The sequence below is a fragment of the Copidosoma floridanum genome, unplaced genomic scaffold (genome assembly GCF_036245765.1).
Source record: "Copidosoma floridanum isolate Cflo_tuat_1 unplaced genomic scaffold, Cflo_Japanese_pri ptg000009l, whole genome shotgun sequence".
Taxonomy (NCBI): domain Eukaryota; kingdom Metazoa; phylum Arthropoda; class Insecta; order Hymenoptera; family Encyrtidae; genus Copidosoma; species Copidosoma floridanum.
Window position 1 is genome coordinate 3,754,177 of NW_028321886.1, and position 20,290 is coordinate 3,774,466.

At 36.7% G+C, this 20,290-nt stretch overlaps 4 protein-coding genes and 1 non-coding gene across 12 annotated transcripts; 4 read left to right on the plus strand and 1 right to left on the minus strand.

Moving 5' to 3' along the window:
- The first annotated feature begins 281 nt into the window (after positions 1-281).
- Spt (Spitting Image) lies at positions 282-3,825 on the plus strand. Its single transcript, XM_089589580.1, has 12 exons — positions 282-390; positions 553-759; positions 840-1,025; positions 1,097-1,270; positions 1,335-1,459; positions 1,535-2,037; positions 2,110-2,312; positions 2,374-2,575; positions 2,648-2,857; positions 2,925-3,008; positions 3,084-3,362; positions 3,453-3,825. Exons 1-12 carry the CDS (start codon positions 337-339, stop codon positions 3,710-3,712), a joined length of 2,487 nt encoding a protein of 828 aa, XP_089445706.1. The 5' UTR covers positions 282-336; the 3' UTR covers positions 3,713-3,825.
- A 700-nt stretch (positions 3,826-4,525) lies between these two features.
- Positions 4,526-5,723, plus strand: LOC106643250 (Vacuolar H[+] ATPase M9.7 subunit a). The gene is made up of 4 exons (XM_014358305.3): positions 4,526-4,760; positions 4,877-4,924; positions 5,020-5,107; positions 5,282-5,723. Exons 1-4 carry the CDS (start codon positions 4,663-4,665, stop codon positions 5,300-5,302), a joined length of 255 nt encoding a protein of 84 aa, XP_014213791.1. The 5' UTR covers positions 4,526-4,662; the 3' UTR covers positions 5,303-5,723.
- Positions 5,724-6,018: 295 nt separating this feature from the next.
- Positions 6,019-8,520, plus strand: Sou (required for meiotic nuclear division 5 protein souji). 6 transcript variants are annotated; one of them, XR_016292868.1, is made up of 8 exons: positions 6,019-6,342; positions 6,751-7,034; positions 7,119-7,256; positions 7,339-7,637; positions 7,716-7,818; positions 7,899-8,053; positions 8,112-8,276; positions 8,363-8,520. XR_016292868.1 is itself a non-coding variant. In XM_089589358.1 (8 exons), exons 1-7 carry the CDS (start codon positions 6,108-6,110, stop codon positions 8,188-8,190), a joined length of 1,293 nt encoding a protein of 430 aa, XP_089445484.1. In that variant the 5' UTR covers positions 6,019-6,107; the 3' UTR covers positions 8,191-8,216; positions 8,363-8,520. The 6 variants fall into 6 exon arrangements, 5 of the variants coding, with proteins under 5 accessions (XP_089445484.1, XP_014213776.1, XP_014213777.1 ...); XM_089589358.1 differs by having other exon boundaries at positions 8,112-8,216; XM_014358290.3 differs by having other exon boundaries at positions 8,112-8,520.
- Positions 8,521-10,368: 1,848 nt separating this feature from the next.
- On the minus strand, positions 10,369-18,768 carry Vmat (Vesicular monoamine transporter). Of its 3 annotated transcripts, none has more exons than XM_089589638.1 (11): positions 18,644-18,768; positions 15,744-15,935; positions 15,437-15,569; positions 15,196-15,338; positions 14,916-15,098; positions 14,713-14,814; positions 14,470-14,644; positions 14,354-14,405; positions 14,081-14,264; positions 13,844-13,977; positions 10,369-13,723 (listed from the first exon to the last, which is right to left on the minus strand). In XM_089589638.1, the coding sequence occupies exons 1-11, from the start codon at positions 18,756-18,758 to the stop codon at positions 13,652-13,654; spliced, it is 1,485 nt and encodes a 494-aa protein (XP_089445764.1). In that variant the 5' UTR covers positions 18,759-18,768; the 3' UTR covers positions 10,369-13,651. The 3 variants fall into 3 exon arrangements, with proteins under 3 accessions (XP_089445764.1, XP_089445763.1, XP_089445765.1); XM_089589637.1 differs by having other exon boundaries at positions 15,437-15,593; XM_089589639.1 differs by lacking the exon at positions 10,369-13,723 and having other exon boundaries at positions 13,835-13,977; positions 15,437-15,593.
- TRNAA-CGC (transfer RNA alanine (anticodon CGC)) lies at positions 16,072-16,143 on the plus strand. The gene has a single exon. It is a non-coding gene; the product is annotated as a tRNA-Ala (tRNA).
- Positions 18,769-20,290: the final 1,522 nt, after the last annotated feature.

The window sequence follows — 20,290 nt, forward strand, 5'->3', positions numbered from 1 at the left end:
ATATACCCCCTACCGCAGACAGTCGATGAGGGTGCTAATTCATGCTGCAGCATTTGTAGAGCGCGAGCGTGCATTGCAGTCAACATAGTAGGGATCGCACTTACCTATTGTTGAATGTCGGTAATACAATTTTCTGTCACTGGCGGTCATTGGTACGACAGAACCCGTATTACCGACATAGTGGGCACACACTTTCATCTGATCTGAATTAAACTGAATAACTGATGAAGTTATCTTGTTTGGTAGTAGTGTTTTGTAAACGGTCGTATTCAATTAGATTTTGCCGCATCGACGTTGACGCGTTGACAATTTACGGCGGTAGTAAAATAAGCGAAAATGTCATTAAAAACGAAGAAAATGTTAAAGATTTTCCATCCCATTGAAGAGCAGGTAATTATTTTGGAGATACTTAAATATTTTACAAATTCCCTAATTCGTCAATGCTCGCGATTTCTTGACGATTTTTCATAAAAGTAAATCCTGCGACTAGCATTCGTTTTCTATGCGATCTTCTTTTGACGTGTATTGATGCAAAATAATAATCAATTACAGATCGATAAATTATCGAAGCTAGTATTTTACGATTCTGAGGATTCGACAGAGATGATTTTACTGAGCAAACTCGTTTTGGACCAGCTAAATAGGCTAGCTGAAAAATTTGAATGTGCATCAAAAGAAAATGCTGACACTTACCAAGATATGCAGAAAAAGATCACGTCTATTATCGAAGATTTCTGTGCTGTAGACTTTGACCAAAAAGTACTTGAGAATTCATTAGATTTTTTATGCAGATAATTTTTTTCAATTTTCATTTACTGCAGCCTTTTGTACTATTTTAGGATCATGAAGTAAAAAATCAGGTTGATAAGACTTTATTTACCAAATTGATTGAAAACTTTGGATTGTTGTTGGAAAATCTGGAAGAAACCGAAGTTATTTCTTTGAAACAAAGTCTTGAAGAATGTCTAAGTTATGTCAAAGATATGGGAAACGCTTGTGAGATAGAAGATTTACAGAACATCAAAGTAATACAGATTGCCAGTAAATGTCGTTCATTATCGTAATTTAATTTTGTACATGTATTTGTTTGTTTTAGGAATTGGGTACATCAATTGCTGATTTGTTTTGCCTTTTACAGCTGTACAGGAAAAATTTGATATCAAATCTTCTGTCAGAAAAGTTAGCCTTGTTCTGTTGCCAATTGTACATGTCCTTCAGTATGTTGGTCCAAGTTATAAAAGAACAACATCAAATGAATGCACCTAATTATGTAAGTTCAGTATGTTCTGAAAATTTTTATGCTGACTAAAAACAAATACTTGTACGTCTTTTAGGCATGTAAAAAATACACATGTGAGAGGATGTGCTTCTGCTTTGAAGCAATCATAAATGTCTTGGAAACTCCTTTGCCTTCTGTGGAAGATGAACGTTTGGAAGAAGAAAATAACTTTGTTTACAGGTAAAATAGTAAATATAAGCGTTTTCAATCAATTTAAAAAGGTAGAAATAAATAGAACATTATATTTATTTATAGGATTGATTTAGTACTAGATATTATTGCTAATATGCACATCAAAACACAAGAGGAGCAGATCAAGGAGTGTGACGCTCTGTGGCTTGGAATCGAAGATGTATTTGCACATGCTATGTCGATAGCTCAAGTCTGTCAGCCATACAATTTCGAAGCTATAAGTGGAACGTGCCAAACCATTTTGACAGAATTTGAAAATTTAAAAACGCAACTGCGTTCTAATCCTTCAGATCCAACAATGAATAATTTATTCATGAACACATTGACTGACGCCTTGTACAGATTAGAGCGTAAAATTAATCTCTCGGTCCTTACACTTGTAATGGAAGTTTTCAGTGATCCTTTTGGTGCTTTAAAAAAATTAATTAAAACTTGCGGATCGTCTTTAAGTGCAAGCGAAAGATCCAATACAGATTTGAACGTTTCTATCGAAGAATTTGATCAATTATCTGATAAGTCTGTTCAGATTGGAAAGTTTGCTATAGCGTGTTGTAGGGACAAAAACCGTAAGAACAATCAATATTTTTTTCTTATTTTCCATGATGTCATCAATGTAAATAAGATTATTAACTTCACAGGAGCTGCCAAAATAAAAAATTGCCTAGCTAGCTTTGAATCGTTGGAAATGGAATTGATCCCTTCTATCACGGCCTTTTATTTGCATCCTGACAACGAGGAAATGCGTGCATGTGTCAAACTCTTGACTGTGCAATGGCAACAAGAAATGAATAAATTTCATGCCACAGTTAATGTCATTATAGATCCAGTAGCTTACTGTGAGGTAAGAAAAAAAATTATTTTAGTTTAAAAGAAAAAAATACTCTAATGTAAGAACTCTTTAGATTGTTCAAGATGATTTGCAACAACGAATCAGCGCAATGTATGATTGTTTGGATAACAGAGAAGATATAACTGAATCTCAAGTACAAGTCTTGGTTCAAAGAGCTTTATCACTGGCCACACAAATCACTGCTACAATTGAAGACATTGGTCAAGAAAATGTGGATAAACAAACGCTAATGATTATTCGCGAGCTAAAATCGGGTAGAGTATTATTTAGTCAAATATATTATTTTTCCAAATCAATCCATCAACCACAACTGTATTTCATCATAGGCATCTATGAAGCTGATAAAGCGTCGAAAAAATTTCTTCCCAAAAAGGCTACAGCTCCTGAACAACTTCGAGTAATAAACAGATGCGAAATAGTATTTAAAATCGTCAAGAGATTACTTCCCATACTTTCAACTATAATTAACAACTCAATCAGCATGAATACATCAACTAGTCAATCAGTAAAAGGGCTGAGTAAATCAATCCATAAAAGTACACGCATTATCATTTTAACCAAAATTTAATGAATTGAAACTTAGTTAATCGTTTGAACTTTTAGATCACGGATTAAGTTTCCCTTCAAGTATTCATGGGCTTCCTTTCGACCAAAAGACAATGACATACATAAGAACTCCTTACTCAGGTGAATTAGTTTTTTCTTAATTAATTCTACAATTAAGTCGTGACAGAGTGTAATTTAACAATTATATGTTATTAGTAAAAAGTTACAAACAGCCACTGTCGATACAACCGGCCAATACGGTTCCGAGAAACGAGTCGGACGTGTCGGTCTTGATGCCTTACATTCAAAAAGGTCGCATGATGCGTACCGAATGGTCCATCATGTACAAGACTCCGATATCCCGTAAACAAAACTGTACGCCAAATCAACTGGTCATGAGAAATTTATCAAACGTCAGGCAACACTTATTTAGTAGAGACAGCTTTTTGAATGATGACGAAATAGATCTAACGGCGGAGACTCTTGATTTAACTAGTATAAAAATTGACTATTAAATTGACTCTAAATAATGCAGTGCAAGTTTTATTCATTTGTTTACCGGTTTTTGTAATCATTTTTTTACAGACATACTGGAGAATCTCACGGGACTTTCAGATACATTGGATTCGGCCATGAATGTGAGTACAGATTCAATGGGAAATTCGAAAGCCAATGCGTGCTTCCCTGTGGATAAAATGAAACAGTTGAACAGATCGCAGATCAATAAAATTGCCAAAAAAGTAGGTGAGTGTTCGATGGCGGGCGGAGGAGACGCGCCAGCGAGATCGAGTTTGGAGAAAACAAGAAAAAGAAAAAACAAAATTAACGTTTTCTATAAATTGTGATAATTGCAAGTAACATCAAGATAAGACTTAATTCAGTATTTATTAAAGATTAATTTAATTTTTCTTGTATTTTATCAGTAAGTTTTGATTATTAAGATGCCACTGAGACGAGATATTTTAAATAATCACGAACGATTCAGTGATAATTTAAGGCTAATCTTATTTATTAAAAATCTATTTTTTTAATTTGATTATTTTATTATGGTTAGAGTTAATCAACTTAATTGTTGAATTTTTAAAGATTAATCTAACTGTATTTATCTATTGTGAAAAATTTGACTGCGTTGGGTTGAATAAAAAGAAATTTAATTCACGATTTTAATGCTTATTAATTATTTCAAAAAGTATTTTTAACATCCAGAATAATAAGTACATTATATTCTTTATTGTTTGGTCGGTCACTCGGTTGGCCCATTCCACAATAACATAAAAATACATATTTAGTTTTATTATACAATTTTTCAAAACATTAAGGAAGTACAAGTTACAAAAACAAAAGTATAAAACATTGCATTCGAACTTGGCTGAAGCGCTAATTACCTTTGTAAATCTATATGAAGAGGAGACGAGGTGAATGTTTAGAAGCTGCAAAAGATTGTCCGATAACAACAACGTCCCAAGATTCTTATGCATAATTGTGGTACTATACTCATCTATAAATATTTGAAGCAGAGAGTAAAAAATGTTCAAATCTTTAAATCCCAATACCTCGAAATATCGCGCACATGTTATGTTGAATCGAAGATCGAACAGTCGAAACGACCAAACGATAAGCATACACGCAAAGCGGCAAAGTAGGGGAAGCGCACGCGCTTCGATAACAATCGTCATGTGACAGTAGAGCAGACACCCTTGTCGCTCCAGAGCGATATACGTGATCAAAAATTAATATTGGGTCCAGTTTGCCTCTTTTTTTTCTCTCCCCGAAGTTGTCCTTGACTAGCCAAAAAATGGGAGCCGCGTTCTTCCCAGTACTCTTCTTCACAGCTCTTTGGGGCGTGGTGGGCGTAGTACTGCCGTTCCTCGTGCCTGCTGGCCCAAACAAGGGGTAAGCTTCAGGAGAATCTCTGGGTGTTATTTTCATTGATTTGTCTTTTGACTCTACGAGCGTTGCGTCTTTATGAGTATTAAGGCTCGTTTGATTGAGTATCTGTTTATTTTTAGGATTTTGCAAGTTATTTTGATGCTCACAGCCTTTACTTGCTGGTTATTGTAAGTACCCATTACCTATACTTGATTGAATCGTGCTGGGCTAACTGTAGTTTCAAACAAGATAATTTTAATCAATGTTTGTTTTATTTTTTTAGCTGGCTGTGCTGCTATATGGCACAAATGAACCCTCTGATAGGACCTGTTTTGAAAAATGAGACAATACTGTTGATCGGCAGAGAGTGGGTGAGAATATTTTGAATACTAATTTTCACTGGGTTAGGATTGAAATGTATCTTTTGTGCAATTCAAACCACAATAGATGTTTTCCCTTGCCTAAACTCCATTTATGTGTGTGATATGCCTCCAATCAATAATCAATAAACAATAAACAATTTTTCCATTTTCTTTTGTTTACAGCAAAGCAATCCGTTTGCGTAAATTGCGTCACCTGCTGTCTTGTACATAAGTTAACCAATGATGTATTATTACTAAATCATCAGGATATAATTTACGAAATGTAAGAATTTTATTTTGCTCAGATGATGTAAGCAGTAATAGATCACCGTTTCATCGTACGAGTGGATGTTGAACCATAAATCGTTGATCTTCAACCAGTCATATCAAAGCTTCTGAAACGTTATTATTGTTAAGGAATAAATGTGAAGTGTTGTAGGATATTTATTTGAAAACTGATTTTTATTTGGATACTGATTGTTTTTGATATTGTTTTGCAAACATTGTTGCATAAGATATTTGAGTTGAAATTTGTTAAACTTATCAGCTCTACAAGCGTCAAACAAATGAATAGATGAAAAAAAAAAAAAAATTGCTAACTGTTCCTTTTATTTGTCACACACAATGTACACTAAATATTCAATAAAAAAAAAACACAATAAATCTTTAATCATTACAATTATTGTTACAAAAATCTGATGAAGCTTATTAATATTATTGAAAACTTCTTCGTTAGGCTCTATCAAGCAAATAATAAAAAAAAAGTATGAATGAAAAAAAAAAATTGATCTATATAAGTGTATAGAGTTGACCAATCTGGCAACCCTGTGACTTTGACGTCAGCTGCTGCTGCTGCGCTGTGCACGCGCGGAGGGGGCAAACAAGTAGACAGCAACCATCAGCGAGAGAGAGGAAAAAAAAAATAACACACAGCAATATAGCAAGTGCAGATTGTTCAGAAGCTGAAGATCAGCGGTTTGCGTGCAGTCGTGGACCGTTGCTCACATATATGCAGAGCCAAAAGGACGAGGAAGAAGAGAGAGCGAGTGCATTTAGGAGTCTTGGAGCAGCGGATAAAATAATAACACAGTGCAGCAGAGAGACAACAATGGAGGCCTGCACTGCCGTCGAGCGCGAAGTCGACAAGGTCCTTTCCAAATTTGGGGCGATCAACGATCACGCGGACACAACTCTCAGGGATCTTGTCAATCACATAGAGTCGTTAAAAAAAGAACTTGAGGAAGGTAAATTGAGTTGTGTACCTTGTTATTTATACTTGATCAAGTGCGCCATTCTTTGTCTTCTTTCACTCTCTCGCTCTTTTTTTTTTTTTTTTTTTGCGCTCAAACGCACATCAAAACAAAGGCCTTTGGAGGCATTAGCTCCTACAACACAACTGTCTATACTTGTGACTTTTGTGGGCAAAGTTCTAGGTTTACCTTGTCGAGATATAAGAGAGCTATATACATTTTTCACAAGGTTAATTGTACCTACCAGGCAATTGATGACAATTGAGTGCTTTGAGTGGTTAAATGAAAGGATCTTCGTTCTATTTTCCTTGTCAGCTGTTGTGGTACTGCTAAGTACTAGATAAGGAAAAACTTGTGCATCTTCTTCATACCTATTTTGTTATTGTTTTTGTTGTCGTTTAGCACCACCAGATCATGAACTGACGTCGGAGCAATTGCAAATCTTGAAGCAAGCAATGACCAAAGCAAGGGATACAGTTCACAGATTGGCAACAGATCATCGGGAGTTGCACAGTACGGTTTCCAAGGTAGGAAAAGCAATAGACAGAAATTTTATAGCAGACTTTGCCAGCACAAGTAGAGAGGATGTCTTCTCTGGGGCAGAAAAAACACATCTACTCAATCAGGTCATTTGTCAGCATTTTTATCGCCAAGGAATGCTGGACATTGCCGATGAGTTGGCTGCAGTAATTGTTTTTTTTTTTTTTAATTTTGTTTCAAACTTTCGATTCGGCAATTAGCTATTTCATTTTTGTGTTGGTTTATTTCAGGAAGCTGGAATCAAGACTGACGAGGGTAGAAAAGAACCATTCACGGAATTAAATCACATACTCGATTGCCTGAAGCAAAAAAATTTAGAACCAGCTTTGGAATGGGCATCAAAGCACCGAGAAGCACTCATTGCACAAGTATGTCATTCTCATTGATCATATGATAGTGGTAGTTTACAAGCAACAGGAACAAAAGTTATGAAAACATTTTTATTTTCAGAATTCTTCCTTAGAATTCAAATTACATAGGTTACAATTTATCAGATTGGTACAGCAAGGACCAAGTAAGCAAAGGGAAGCAATAGACTATGCGCGAAAACATTTGACACAATTTGTCAGTAGACACGAAAAAGAAGTTCAATCTCTCATGGGTACACTACTGTACTTACCAAACGGAATTCAATTATCTCCTTACAGTCATTTACTAGATCCCACTCTGTGGCTTGATATTCATGATGTTTTTACAAAGGAAGCGTGCACGCTATTAGGACTAAGCGTCGACAGTCCATTATCCGTGTGGTAAAGATTACTGTGCATTTTACGTGTACATCAAAAGATACTAGTATAAAAAATTAACAAAATTTATTTTACTTTTAGCATAACAGCTGGAATCACGGCGCTTCCTGCTCTACTGAATATAAAACAAGTTATGCAACAACGACAAGTGTCTGGCATCTGGAGTGGAAAAGACGAACTTCCTGTAAGACAATCTCTAGCGGTAGTAGAATTATTTTTCTGTTTCTTGTAGCATTAGATATAATATAAATATTCTGTTTGCAGATTGAAATTGATTTGGGAAAGCAAGGGCGCTACCACTCTGTATTTGCATGTCCAATCTTGAGACAGCAGAGCACGGAAAATAATCCACCAATGAAGCTTGTTTGTGGTCACGTTATTTCACGTGATGCTTTGAATAAATTGACCAATGCCAACAAGTAAGTCGTTCAGTAAGAAGTAGTTCAAGCGCTTTGATAGCGAAAACACTTTTTAAAGAAAATTCACTTCCAGGTTGAAATGCCCATACTGCCCGGTGGATCAAAATCCAGAAGACGCTAGGCTCATTTACTTCTAATTGTGATAGCAAAGGAACACATATTTGTACGATACTTTACAAGTATATATTCCTTCCATGACTAGTATTAGGTTTTTATTATTACGGTGCGAACTGAAAAAGCATGATTTTGGCCCTTTATAAACTATTTTTATACTTACATGTCTGATTTTTTTTATTTCTGTTTTGGCAGGTTGGGTTTACAATAGCGAGAAAAAAAAACCAAAAATTTCGAGAAGTTTATGTATAGATGATGCCGTATAAATAAAGTTTTAGATAAATTTTCATCGAAAAAAAAAAACTACTTTATTTCATAAAGTTTTACAAGCGTATGATTTAAAAAAAAAAAAATAAAAAAAAATAATTTACTATGTTTGATTGCATAATTGTTATTTAACTTAAAATTTTATTCAAAATTTCGAAATTAACTGTGAAATCCGATTACTTATCAATAACAATGTGAAAAAGGAAAGAAACAGATGTTGTATATGTATAACGGGCGTGTTTCAATAATAAATGAGTAGTTTTTTTACTAATTAAGTGCTTTGAGAACTGGGATGAAAATATCATGCGTGTTTGTAAATAAATTTTTTTCACAGCACTTATTTAGACTACAGAGTCCTATATAAACTGCGTTCTCAGTTGAAGTGGCAAAAAGTGGTTAAAAACTATGTCAGTAAAATTCTAATTCGATGTTTTTTTCTAATGCAGTTTGCAAAAAAAATAAAACTTTAAAAGTTATGAGTGAAATTTGTATATTCATCACAAAGGACTTAAAATAACTAGTAAATAATAGCATTAACTTGAACTACAAACAGTTGGATTATAGATGATGTTTTTTTATTAATGAGAAACAATAATAAATGTTATTCTTATCATGTCGATAATATTGTTTATTTATGTACACAAAACAACACCAATTAATTTTAACAATAAAAAAAATAATAAAACAATTTACTTTTAAAACTAATAAGTTTATTTAACTATTTAAGACTGATAATGTAGAAACCGACTTGTTGCTATTTGATCCATAAAAAGAATTTTCTTACGAATAGTTTTATAAGTATGTATCATTCTTTCATTACTAAATTATTTTATGTAATAGGTATCATTATAAATTCATACATAATTCGAAAAAAAAAAAATAATAGTAATAAATAAATTAATGTATGTATGTAATATGCATTGCAGATGGAAATTCAGAACCCAATTTATTATAATCTACTGACTTGAGGAGTAAATGAACTTTATTTGAATTGTACACACACTTTTACATGTACACTAAGTAAATTCGATTGAAATTTGTTTGCTTATGTAAGCTGTACATTTTGTTCTCCGTCGTTGCAGATTCCTCATTCATCTATTAACTCGGTACTTTTGTTTGTTTTATTCTCTTATAGAATAAATCATCCCATCAACCTGCTCGTGTCAAATTACGTCAACTCACTGATCTTTACGAAACTCGAAGTCGGAATAAATTTGTTTAAACTCGTATCTTCGTTATTTGTTCCCTCATACAAATTATTTATTAACGATGATAAAGTACATTTTTATCGGACCCATACACCAGCTGTATCGTATTATCATTTTACAACAAGTATACTTGACGTCGAATACTTCAGTATTTGCGGCTCAACTTTTAAAAAATTTTCATCCAAGTTGATTTGTAATTTTTTTCTGCTTTCCTCTCTTCAAAGACCAAATTCAGGTATTATTATTGTCTTGAATTGATTCTTACAAGTACACATAAATATATCTACATATAACTTTTTTTTTTTTTTTTTTTTTTTGTTAACAGTACAGTATACCTCTGTACACATTATGGTAAGTCTTGTTTTTTTAAGAGTAAGCAAGGGATTTTTTTTTTGTGTGATTCATTGCTTATTGTCTCTGTTCACAATGGCAGCCCTCATCGAGTCACTAATTTTCTTCGAATCAGTTTACAAAAATCCTTCAAAATATAAAAAATATGGAAACAAAAACAAGCTGAATCCTCGTCACCACACCAACAATAACATTTTTTAGTTTCAATTACTTTTGTGTCTTTGTTAACGATAACAGCAAATTATTGTTATATAATAATACAGTTTTTACAGGCGTTATTGAATAATCCATTTAACATTTTTGCGATTCACGCATATTTTTTGCTTTATATTGCTTTTAAAAATCGATAGTTTCATATATCTTTTTTTTTTTTTCTTTTTATTTTGTTGTTACCGAATGCAAAATGATTTTGAAAATGATAACAATTTGTCAATCGTTACGGTTTTACACATGTAGATATTATATGGTAAAAGTTACAAAATTTACAGCTAAAATAAAATGATATTTCGTTGTATTCCGGTCGAAGATTCGCCGACTTCGCTGTCGACAAATTTACGTTTCATAAAATTTCATCGACTGATTGATTTGGCAATTCGATTTTTCAAGCCTTAACATACGCGTTTTACTGTATTCGTTTCCGAACGCAACAACTATATACGTAATTATTATCTCTTTTATTATTTTATTAATATCATCCCTATACGATACTCACACAGACACTCGGTCACTCCGATCGAGATCGCACTCTATGTATGATCAGGACTTAAAAAATAAATTGTAAATAGCTTACACCCACGGTTAAATAGTCAATATATTGAAGTAAAGTATTTTTTTTTTTTGTTTACAATTCTTTCAAATCCATTCGAATAGTAATGAAGAAAAAAAAAACCTTCAATTATTTTTGATAATTAATGTTAAATTTGTTACATTTGCACAATCCGAGAGAAAAACACGATGGTTACAGTAATTTGATTTCTCTCGTGTGATTTTCAAGCGACACACATATATTATGTTTCATCTTTCAAACCTTACGCAGGTTTCACTCCGTACAACTACCGGCTCCGAGTTTCGTGTTTTGTTTTCGTTTCTTGTCGTTCGTTTACAAGAGTAATTATTCGTCGTTTGTTTGTTTGGTTTTGTCTCCGTCTCGGTATCGTTTGACGAATCAGCGATGATCGAATTGACTCACTTATCGTTCCGGGAGTAGGCGCGCCTTGTCACGCTCCTATTTTTTTCAATGGATTTGCAACGGAATGCTGTAGTTTCTTTTTTTCCCATACTTTTTCTTTTATTTTTCATTCGAAATTGTTATTCCCTTTTGGATTTCAATGGTGTTTTGTTGATCTTAATTTTTTTTTTTTTTTTTTAGTCTCTCGTTGCAGTACTGAACGGTAAAATTAATGGTAAGCAAAGTACTACGATAGTTGCTCTTATAATCTAGTTTTTTTGAGTAAGTATACATACATACATATACATATATAATACGAAGTAAAGCACACGTTATACGACTGTTACAGTAGCTCAGGATCTGAATGAACGAAACGCGAAAAAAATTATTGCAAACTTTCACGTCGAGACACATTCCTATCTCTAACACTTTTTCAGAATAAATACACGACAGAATTTTTTTTTTTTTTTTTTCTTCAACTACAGACCAACAACGACACATGTAATTTTTTTTTTGAATTTTTTATATATTTTTTAAACACGCATCAAACTTTCTTGTAATTATATTGAGTATTTTGCTTCTATTTTAATTTTCTACAACTCGAGTATTGCTTCTACGAATTTAGCGCGAGAGACATTTTTATAATTTTTTTTAACTTTCTTTTTCCCAAAAGTCCAGCCCTAGAGTTTCCCGCTGCAAATCCTCTATTTTTAAGTTTCTCAGGATCATTGTTGATTCGTCATACGCTCCGAGAGATAAATAAATATCTGTTTTATATCTTTTATTCCAAGTCCATATCGGAAACATCCGACCGCACCCTCATCGAAATATAATTTTCAATACACATGAATTATTATTTTTTAATCGATTATTATTCGAACGAGTACATATATACGTTTTAACAACACCCACTTTCGAAACTCATGCGTACGGATGTTTCAGACTATTTAATTTGTTTTATTTTATTTTTTTAAGGTCTTGATCGGTTGAAAAGTGGAGGAGTCGCCATTAATGCATACATTTGTTCAAATTTTAAGTAACGCAATCAGATCCGATGAGCGAGAACACCTTCATGCCTTCCCGATCGCTTTAACGCTCGTTTTCCCTGCAGCCATTCAAGGAACTCAAACCGGGCGGTTCTCCAATAAACGAATTTCGAAGTTAAAAATGAAAAATGCGACTCTCCTGAAAATTTGTCAGAAATCGGGATAGCTTTTTTAACAGCTCTGATGAACTGTCAATTTTTTTTTTTTTTTTTTAGTTGTCTCTATAGCACGGTTTTTCTGTGATTTTTTTTTTTCTTTTTGTATTGGTAGAGGTAGTATCAATAATGGTGCCTTTTTTCAGAACTTGATTTTCTTGACTTGATACTCGCAGTTTAATACTTTATTCGCTGAAACCTCGATTTTTGTACATTTTTCAAGCAAAGCACCTACAACGAGGTACCTACTTGAAAAACTACAAAATACGTGATTTAAGCGAGTCATGTTCATCATCAGTTTGGCCTCCACATAAGCGGACATTTTGCATTGCGATATGCCAGGTATATAATTTCGAACAATGTGTACATCTTATGTGTATATACAATAACACATAATTATGTAGTTGAGTGTATTCTACATGGTCAATGGTACTTTTGTAAGACCAAAACAAATTTCCTACAGTTCGCGATCTCTCCTAAATGTTTTTTTTTTTTTTTTTCTCCTGTTATTCATGAATTTATTTTACTCCCACACAACGCTGCTTTAGAGCAAAACTTGTTTATTTACTATAATTATATTCATTGTAAGTAAGTTTCATCAATAACGTAAGCGTACAGGTAACACCGAGTTTGTAAAACGAGTAAAATATTTTTAATACTCCAAGGGTGTTTAATGGAGATTCCAAAAAATCAAATATACATTGTTATCCACAGTTGCTACTTCGAGATGGAAAGGAATAAACAAAAAAAAAAAAAAAAAAAAAAAAAAAAAAAAAAAAAACATTTATATACTTATTTGTAGATTCGAAAAAGAATAGTTAAATATACTTAATGTTTGTTGAAAATGAGCTGGCAATAAGTATTATTTTTTGGCATCAGTTTATCGGATACTTACAACTAATTAAAAATCTGTAAGAGTATCATCTCATAATCAACGTTCGGTAAAACTTTCTCTTTCAACAAAAACTAAGTTACGAGATGAGCGTTACACATCACCCACACAGCCGATCCCTCGATAGTATTCGTAACCAGACATTGTCTGCCAGGACGTTAATCTATTATAACATATAATATACTTGTACCAAAATCTGTAAGAATTTCCAATGAGGATCTGTATGGATATTGCATCGAAGATGCCCAAAAGTGCGCCCACTCGCAAGGAGTACGGATAGTAGTTGCGTATGTATAAAATATGCATAAATGACAAAAAAAAAAAAAAAAAAAAGAAATGTAAAAACAAGACTCGTTCAAATATGTACTGGCAGACGTACCGATCCAAACAAACAGATTTACTCGTGCTCATCCTCTTCGTTCTCGTAGCTCACGTAACGAACCGACGACTTGTCCCCTACGATCAACGACTGTAAAAAGAACAAAATATATAATTAATAAAAAAAAAAAAAAAAAAAAAAACAAGATCGATCACAAAGATATGTCTAATCGATGTAGATTTTATCGATCCGTTGGAATACTTATCGTACCTTTTTCTCCTCCTTTGTCGGCGGGGCCTTCAAAAAGTACATGAACGGCGCGTAAATGAAATTCAAAATAGCTATTCCAAAGAGCATCCACTCGAAACCTATGGTGTTAACCAGAGTCCCACTCAACGCCGGTCCTGAAACGAAAATCGGTAAAATATTATAATATATACATCATTCGCGACATTGACGTATTGATATAAACTAAAATTGTAGGAACGCGTAGGTATATATGCGTACCGATGGCAAAGCCAAGGCAAAAAGCAACGTCGCCGATCGCGTAGACGCTGCCGTAAACCGCCGAGTGCCTTATGTCGACGAGGTAACCGAGCTCGGGCATCATAGAACTGTCCACCATGCCTATGGCGAAGCCCAGACCGGCGTTTGGTATTATCAGGTCGTCGATGCTCTTCGCCAGGGGTATCTGCATTCGACGCATCAATTTTAAAACCATAGCTTGAAGAGGGAAAAAAAAAAAATATTGGTATATATATATACTCATCGTCAACTTACACACATCAAACAGATGCCGATGACGATGAGACCGATGAGGGCGGCCAGCCATCTGGAAACAACGCAAAGTGAAATTAATACCGATCATAAGGATAGGGACCACATGATCGTTGTACCTTCCCATCTTGTGTCCCAAGGGCCCGAAAAGATTCGTGCCAATGAGATAGCTTATGCTAGCTGGTAAAAACGTTGCGCCCTGTTTCCACCTGCTCGCGCTCATCGTGTCCATCATCCAGATCGGCAGACTCGGCTCCAGCATCGCGATTCCCATGTTGGCGAATGTTATTGCACCTAATTGCATGTGTTATTATACACATGGTGAATTGTAATATTTTGCGGGGCTAAATAATACAATATACCTGCAGCGAGGATGATGTAAGGATCGGTAACCAGTGACTTCAGGGTCGGAGGTTCGGCTTCCGTGTAGGTGACAGATGGCTGTAGCATCAGCAACTGAAGGACTGAAAGTTTGAAAAACAACAGCTATACGTATAATTGAGAGAAAAAAAAAAAAAAAAAAAAAAAAACAACAACAGCTTAGTATAGGAGCAGCAGTACGGACCTCCGTCGCCGAGAGCCAGGCCCGATAGAATGAGAAAGGGCGCGGTCTTGCCGACGAATTCGTACATGATGCCACCAAAGGGCGGCCCGATGAGCACGCCCAGGGCCAATCCACCCAGTGCTATTCCCATGGCGTTTCCTCGCTCCTTGTCGTCCTGATACCGATCCGCCAGCATGCCCATACCTATACGCGAACCGTCCAAGATCGGTTGACGATCGAGCCGATGCATATATGCCGTTACACACATCACACACATGTATATAATATAATGTATACGTACCGGAAACGCTGGAGCACGAGGAGCCGATACCCTGGAGGGCCCGAGCTAGAAACAGTATCCCGTAAGTCCGGCCGAAGGCGAATATCAAGGTGGAGATGAACATTATGACGAAACCGGCGAACATCGGTATGCTGTAGCCGATCCTGCGGACATTCATATATACATAAAAATAATACGCAAGTGTCTATTATGTAATGGTTCTCGTTTGAAAAAATAATAAAATATTCTAATATGTGCGTACTTGTGCGTAAGGGGCCCCACTATCGGGTTGGCCAAGAGTTGTACGAAGGCCTTGGAGGCGAACATTATGCCGACGGCCACCGTCTCCTCGAGCAGTTCCTTGTGCCTCTCCTTCCGCTCCAGCAAATCTACCGCTGTTTGGTTGATCGTCGTGGTTTCTTCGAACCGTTAAAGTGACGATGAGCTCGTTGGTTTTTTTTTTTTTTTTTTAATTGTCATTCATATTATATATAATGGTTGTACGATAGGTAAGACTGCAGTGAAAAAAAAAAAAAAAAAAAAAAAAAAAAAAAAACAAACAAACAAACCGATGTCGGTGGGGGGTGTGGACAGGATGAACTCAAGGGGCGAGTTGTTGGAGTTGTTCGGGGCGCAGGAGCATCCGGGTGTCGTCGGTGGGGTAGTCGTCGTTGGCCCGTGATGAACGGCCTCGTCGAGGTGCTGGCTCAAGGTGGCGTTCGGATGTCTCATGTCGTAGATGAACTCCGGGATTATGGGAACTGCAAACAAGTATCATCTTAATTATCATCGAACGTTTTTGTTCTTCGCGCCGACGCCCGACTCCGATGTAAAAAAGCCGAGCGCCGAGGGAGCCAGTGCCTCAAGAATGGCTCTGTGACCTACCGAGCGTATCTTGGGGGTGTAACTCAGTGGTAGAGTGTCTGCTTCGCATGCTGAAAGTCCTGGGTTCAAATCCCAGCACCTCCAAACACCATTTTTTTTTTTTTTTCTTCCTTTCTTTACATTTATTAAACATTGTATCTATTGTCGTTTTCTTTTTCTTATTTGTTTTTGTTTACAAGTACTTTTGCACTTGTATATTATCACGCGGATGCTTGTACAATAATATTAAACATATACAGTTCAAGTTTGATTAATTTGATGACAGCTTTGACCCAAAAATGCCATTCGTATAAACGCGCAAGGTATATCGTTGCTCGAGCGCATGAAGTATCATCAAAAATGTCATTGAAAAATTTAAAAACGAAGCGACGGAAAGACCAAAGACAACGAATCAACGTGCATCTCCTATTAGGTATATACGACATTACGTTGATATCGTAGGTGAAACTAAGTATATATATATATAAACACGCGTGAGCACACGTATGTATATGATAAATAAAAACACTCTCTCTTCCCGGTCTCCCGACGAAGGGGGGGGGGCGGGGGAGTGGCGTTGGCTCCATAAATGCATGACCACTTATCCGGATTGCCGAGAGACTCCACCGCGTATACACGTATATATGTACGGCGCGCTGACGTGTGGGCCGACCATATGTTACCGGTCTCGCCTCTTGAATTAAACATCATACCCCGCACGGCGGTTATAGACGAGCTGAAAAGTTAAAAGCTGGAAAAACGAATAAGGTCCACCCGCAAAGGGACGCGTGCGATTATTTCCCCCCCCCCCTCCCTCCCGCGCCAACCCCCGTGCACGAGGACGGCTACTTTGCCCGGAAGTGCCTTTCCTGGTTTCCTCTCTTCCCCGGCTGTATATATATATACATATTGTACTATGTACTCTCTTATCCTACTTGTACGCAGGTTGCACGTGTGCTTTCTTTCTTCCTTTGTAAGTATACTCTTCTTCTCCGGCTATTAGAGAGACACCTGTCCTGCTTTCCTTTTTAATTACCACCCCCACCCCCCTCCCGCGGCCTCTACTCGATCGTTTTTTATCGACACTCTATACTGTTTAACTTTTCTTCTTTACGGGCTATTTTTTTTTTTTTTTTTTTTTCTTTTTTACGCATTCAAGGTCATTGAGCAAGTAAAAATAATTATACGTTGTTGAAAGCTATCGACAAAAATACTGGGACATGTATGGGTACGTCAATTTAATGGTAAAGTCCAAGGAATAAGATAATGATTAAAAACTTTAATGGGAGTTTGAAATGAAGGATTTTTTTTTTTCATTAAATTCTGCAGCTTAAAAAAAGAAAAAAAAAAGGTCTGAGGGAATCATGCGGAGGCATAATTAAATTCAAGTATCCAGTACGACGTGGAACTCTCGCGGGGATACTCGGGATATTTTTCGATATAAGTACTTACTCCAATCTTGGCAAATCTTCCGCAACTTTTTTTTTTTTCTTCTTTACTCCCTGTAGGTATAGGTACTTACTTACCTACGTACAGAGGTGGTGTATCGTCTCTCGAGCTCAAAAAAAAAAAAAAAAAAAAAAAAAAAGGATTCCGAACGCCCAAAGATATTCTATGGCGCATAATATACCATAATAATACCATTCCCAATTTCATCGCTCCAGCAGACAAGCGTATAGCGCCTTAAAAATGTGTCCCTTCCCTTGAATTCGTTGTTATATTGGCAATAAATCGCAAAAGCCCGTCTGACGCCACAAAATGCTCGTAGTCGCACATATTTACCTATTCGATAAAACTGGTTTCAGTCAACATTTAAGAGTTGAGCGCTCGACCCACCACCACGAGTTACAATACAAGTAAACCTCGTCGCACCAGGCGCATGCAGGACATTTTTCAGCTTAGCGCGTCCTTTTTGCGCTTCGCCGAGTGGAAACGCGGAAAGGGAAAGAAAGGCAACCCCACCCCTCTTATTGAGGATAGTTGCGCGGGCGATGTATAAAAGAGTATACCTATGATCTTCCGTTCGTCGGAAGAGGTTTTTTTTTTTTCTTTCTTAAATCATCTTGCAAAAAATCGTCACTCGAACGCCGATCGGTAAGGACTTTTTAGGATCGGCGTGTATGATATATAATATACGCGGCAAAAATAAAACCCCACGTCACTTGGTACCGAAAGATATATGTATAATGTACGTGGTAATAAAGGAGGGATTTTAATTAATCGAGCTTTTTGTCGCCCACTTGTGAAAGTACACTGCCCACCCGGTGACAAAATGAGACGCTTTTTCCAAAGACAACCCGAGAACTCGTTGAGACAATCGTCGTCTTAAGCTCTCTCGCCAGCGTATATTTACAGGGGTCGACTAATTGCGCTCCTCGGTTTCCGATTTCCATCCTTTTTTTTTTTCCACCCTCGGCTCGCTTTTGCCGATTAGAGGCAGAAAACTTTTGGGAAATCGGTCGTTAAAAGTTGTTCTTTCCGCGATCGCTTTGACCCCCGGATGGTGGCTAAGCTCCAAAGTTTTGCGTTTTCCTTAAAAGTACTCGTACAAAAAAAAAAAAACATCAATTTTCCAACTCCCAATTGCGTGATTATATTAACTTACCAACAGTTGTCAGGAGCATGTTGTCGAGCAGCAGAGCTATGGCGACGATCACGAGGACGAGGCTTCGTGACTCGCGACAGCGCTGCAGCCAGCCGCTCCACTGTTCCCCGGCCATTATCTACTTCCCCCGCCTGTTAACACACGTACATGTTTTTTTTTTTTTTTTTTTTTTTTTTCAATCGATCGATTTTCAATAATTTTCTATTGTACATCTAATTTCGTTGTGGAAAAAAAGAGAACGAAAAGAAGAGAAAAAAAGATGCGTACTCGTTGGAGCTTGAAACGTATATTTATGGGCGGGGCTCAAGATTTACTTGCCTTTTCGCGCGAGCGATTTCACGCTCCCCCGGAGTTTCCGGTACTTTTACGCCGAAAGGCTCGATCGTTCAAATAATCCATCCATATACCTTAAAAAATATCCACCCACACCTGGGACAAGACCGAGTTTCGCGGAATATCGGAGGCTGGAATAAATTGTACAGTTTACTGATGAACACTTATGCACAAAAGCGTATCTCCTTTAACTTTTTATCGTACACAGCGATGGTTTTTTGGCATTGTTGGTAGGAGAAGAAAAAAAAAAAAGTTGAACCGATCGGCTCGCTCGTTCGTTTGAAAAATCAGGGCGAAAGGTGCGCATCGCGAATCACCAAAAGGGAAGAGAGAAAAAAAAAAAGAAAGAAAAAAAGAAAAAAAGAAAAAGAAAATCTCTCGATATAATTAAGATTCAAGAGGCGCGAGTGCAATTAGCCGTATCAATTACGAGCTCCCCGGGTGCGCTTAAAAGCCCGTTTCTATACGTACCGTCGGCCTTTGTCGAAACTCCCCGTTACTCGTCACTCCCGCGGCCCCGACACTTTTAATTTACCGCCCACTCTCTCTATACGTATAGATCGAGGACAACTTTTTTCCTCCTTCATTTCTCGCATAGCCTTGGCGCGAGACATCCATAACAATGAGCTCGTGGTTGGTAAATTAATTGACACCGTCGAACGCGTGGTTTTCAAAAAAAAAAAAAAAAAAAAAAAAAAAAAAAAAAAAAAAAAAAAAAAAAAAATAGAAAACTGCACCCGTAGATAGAAAAAATGTGGTGAAAAGAGGAGGAAGTCAATCAGCATTTCCTAAGAGGCTCCTTTCCCTCCCCCCACCGACAGCTCGTCACTCTCTCTCTTCCACTTGTTCCGAACGATCTGTCTCTTTCTCAATTGAGCGTGGGCCAAGGCATTACGCTCCTCTCCCGGCAGCCTGAAAGGTTCCATTCTCCAGCGCCACTTATAGAGCCCCCGATGCCTGCGCTCCTGGCTTTTAGCAACGACTCGCCCCCGTTCAATCTACTCCCTTCTTTTCCTTTTTATCTCCCCCTGATGCGTTGACTTTCTCCTTCCTCCTTTTCCTCTTCTGTACTCGGCTCGAGTAATTACCGAAAGAACGACCGATGGTGGGAGCTTGTTTGCCGCACAGCTTTACCACCCCAATACCTCCTATAAGCGTCTACGTTATATATACAGTTGCGCACTGATGGCAATCACATGGACCGTCCTCGAGTACAGATGGCATGACGAAAAAATAAATCCATCCCTGTTTTTTGTTTGCAATATGCGCAAACCCCCCCTGTATGGCTATTATTGAATGTTCCGAGCAAACGTT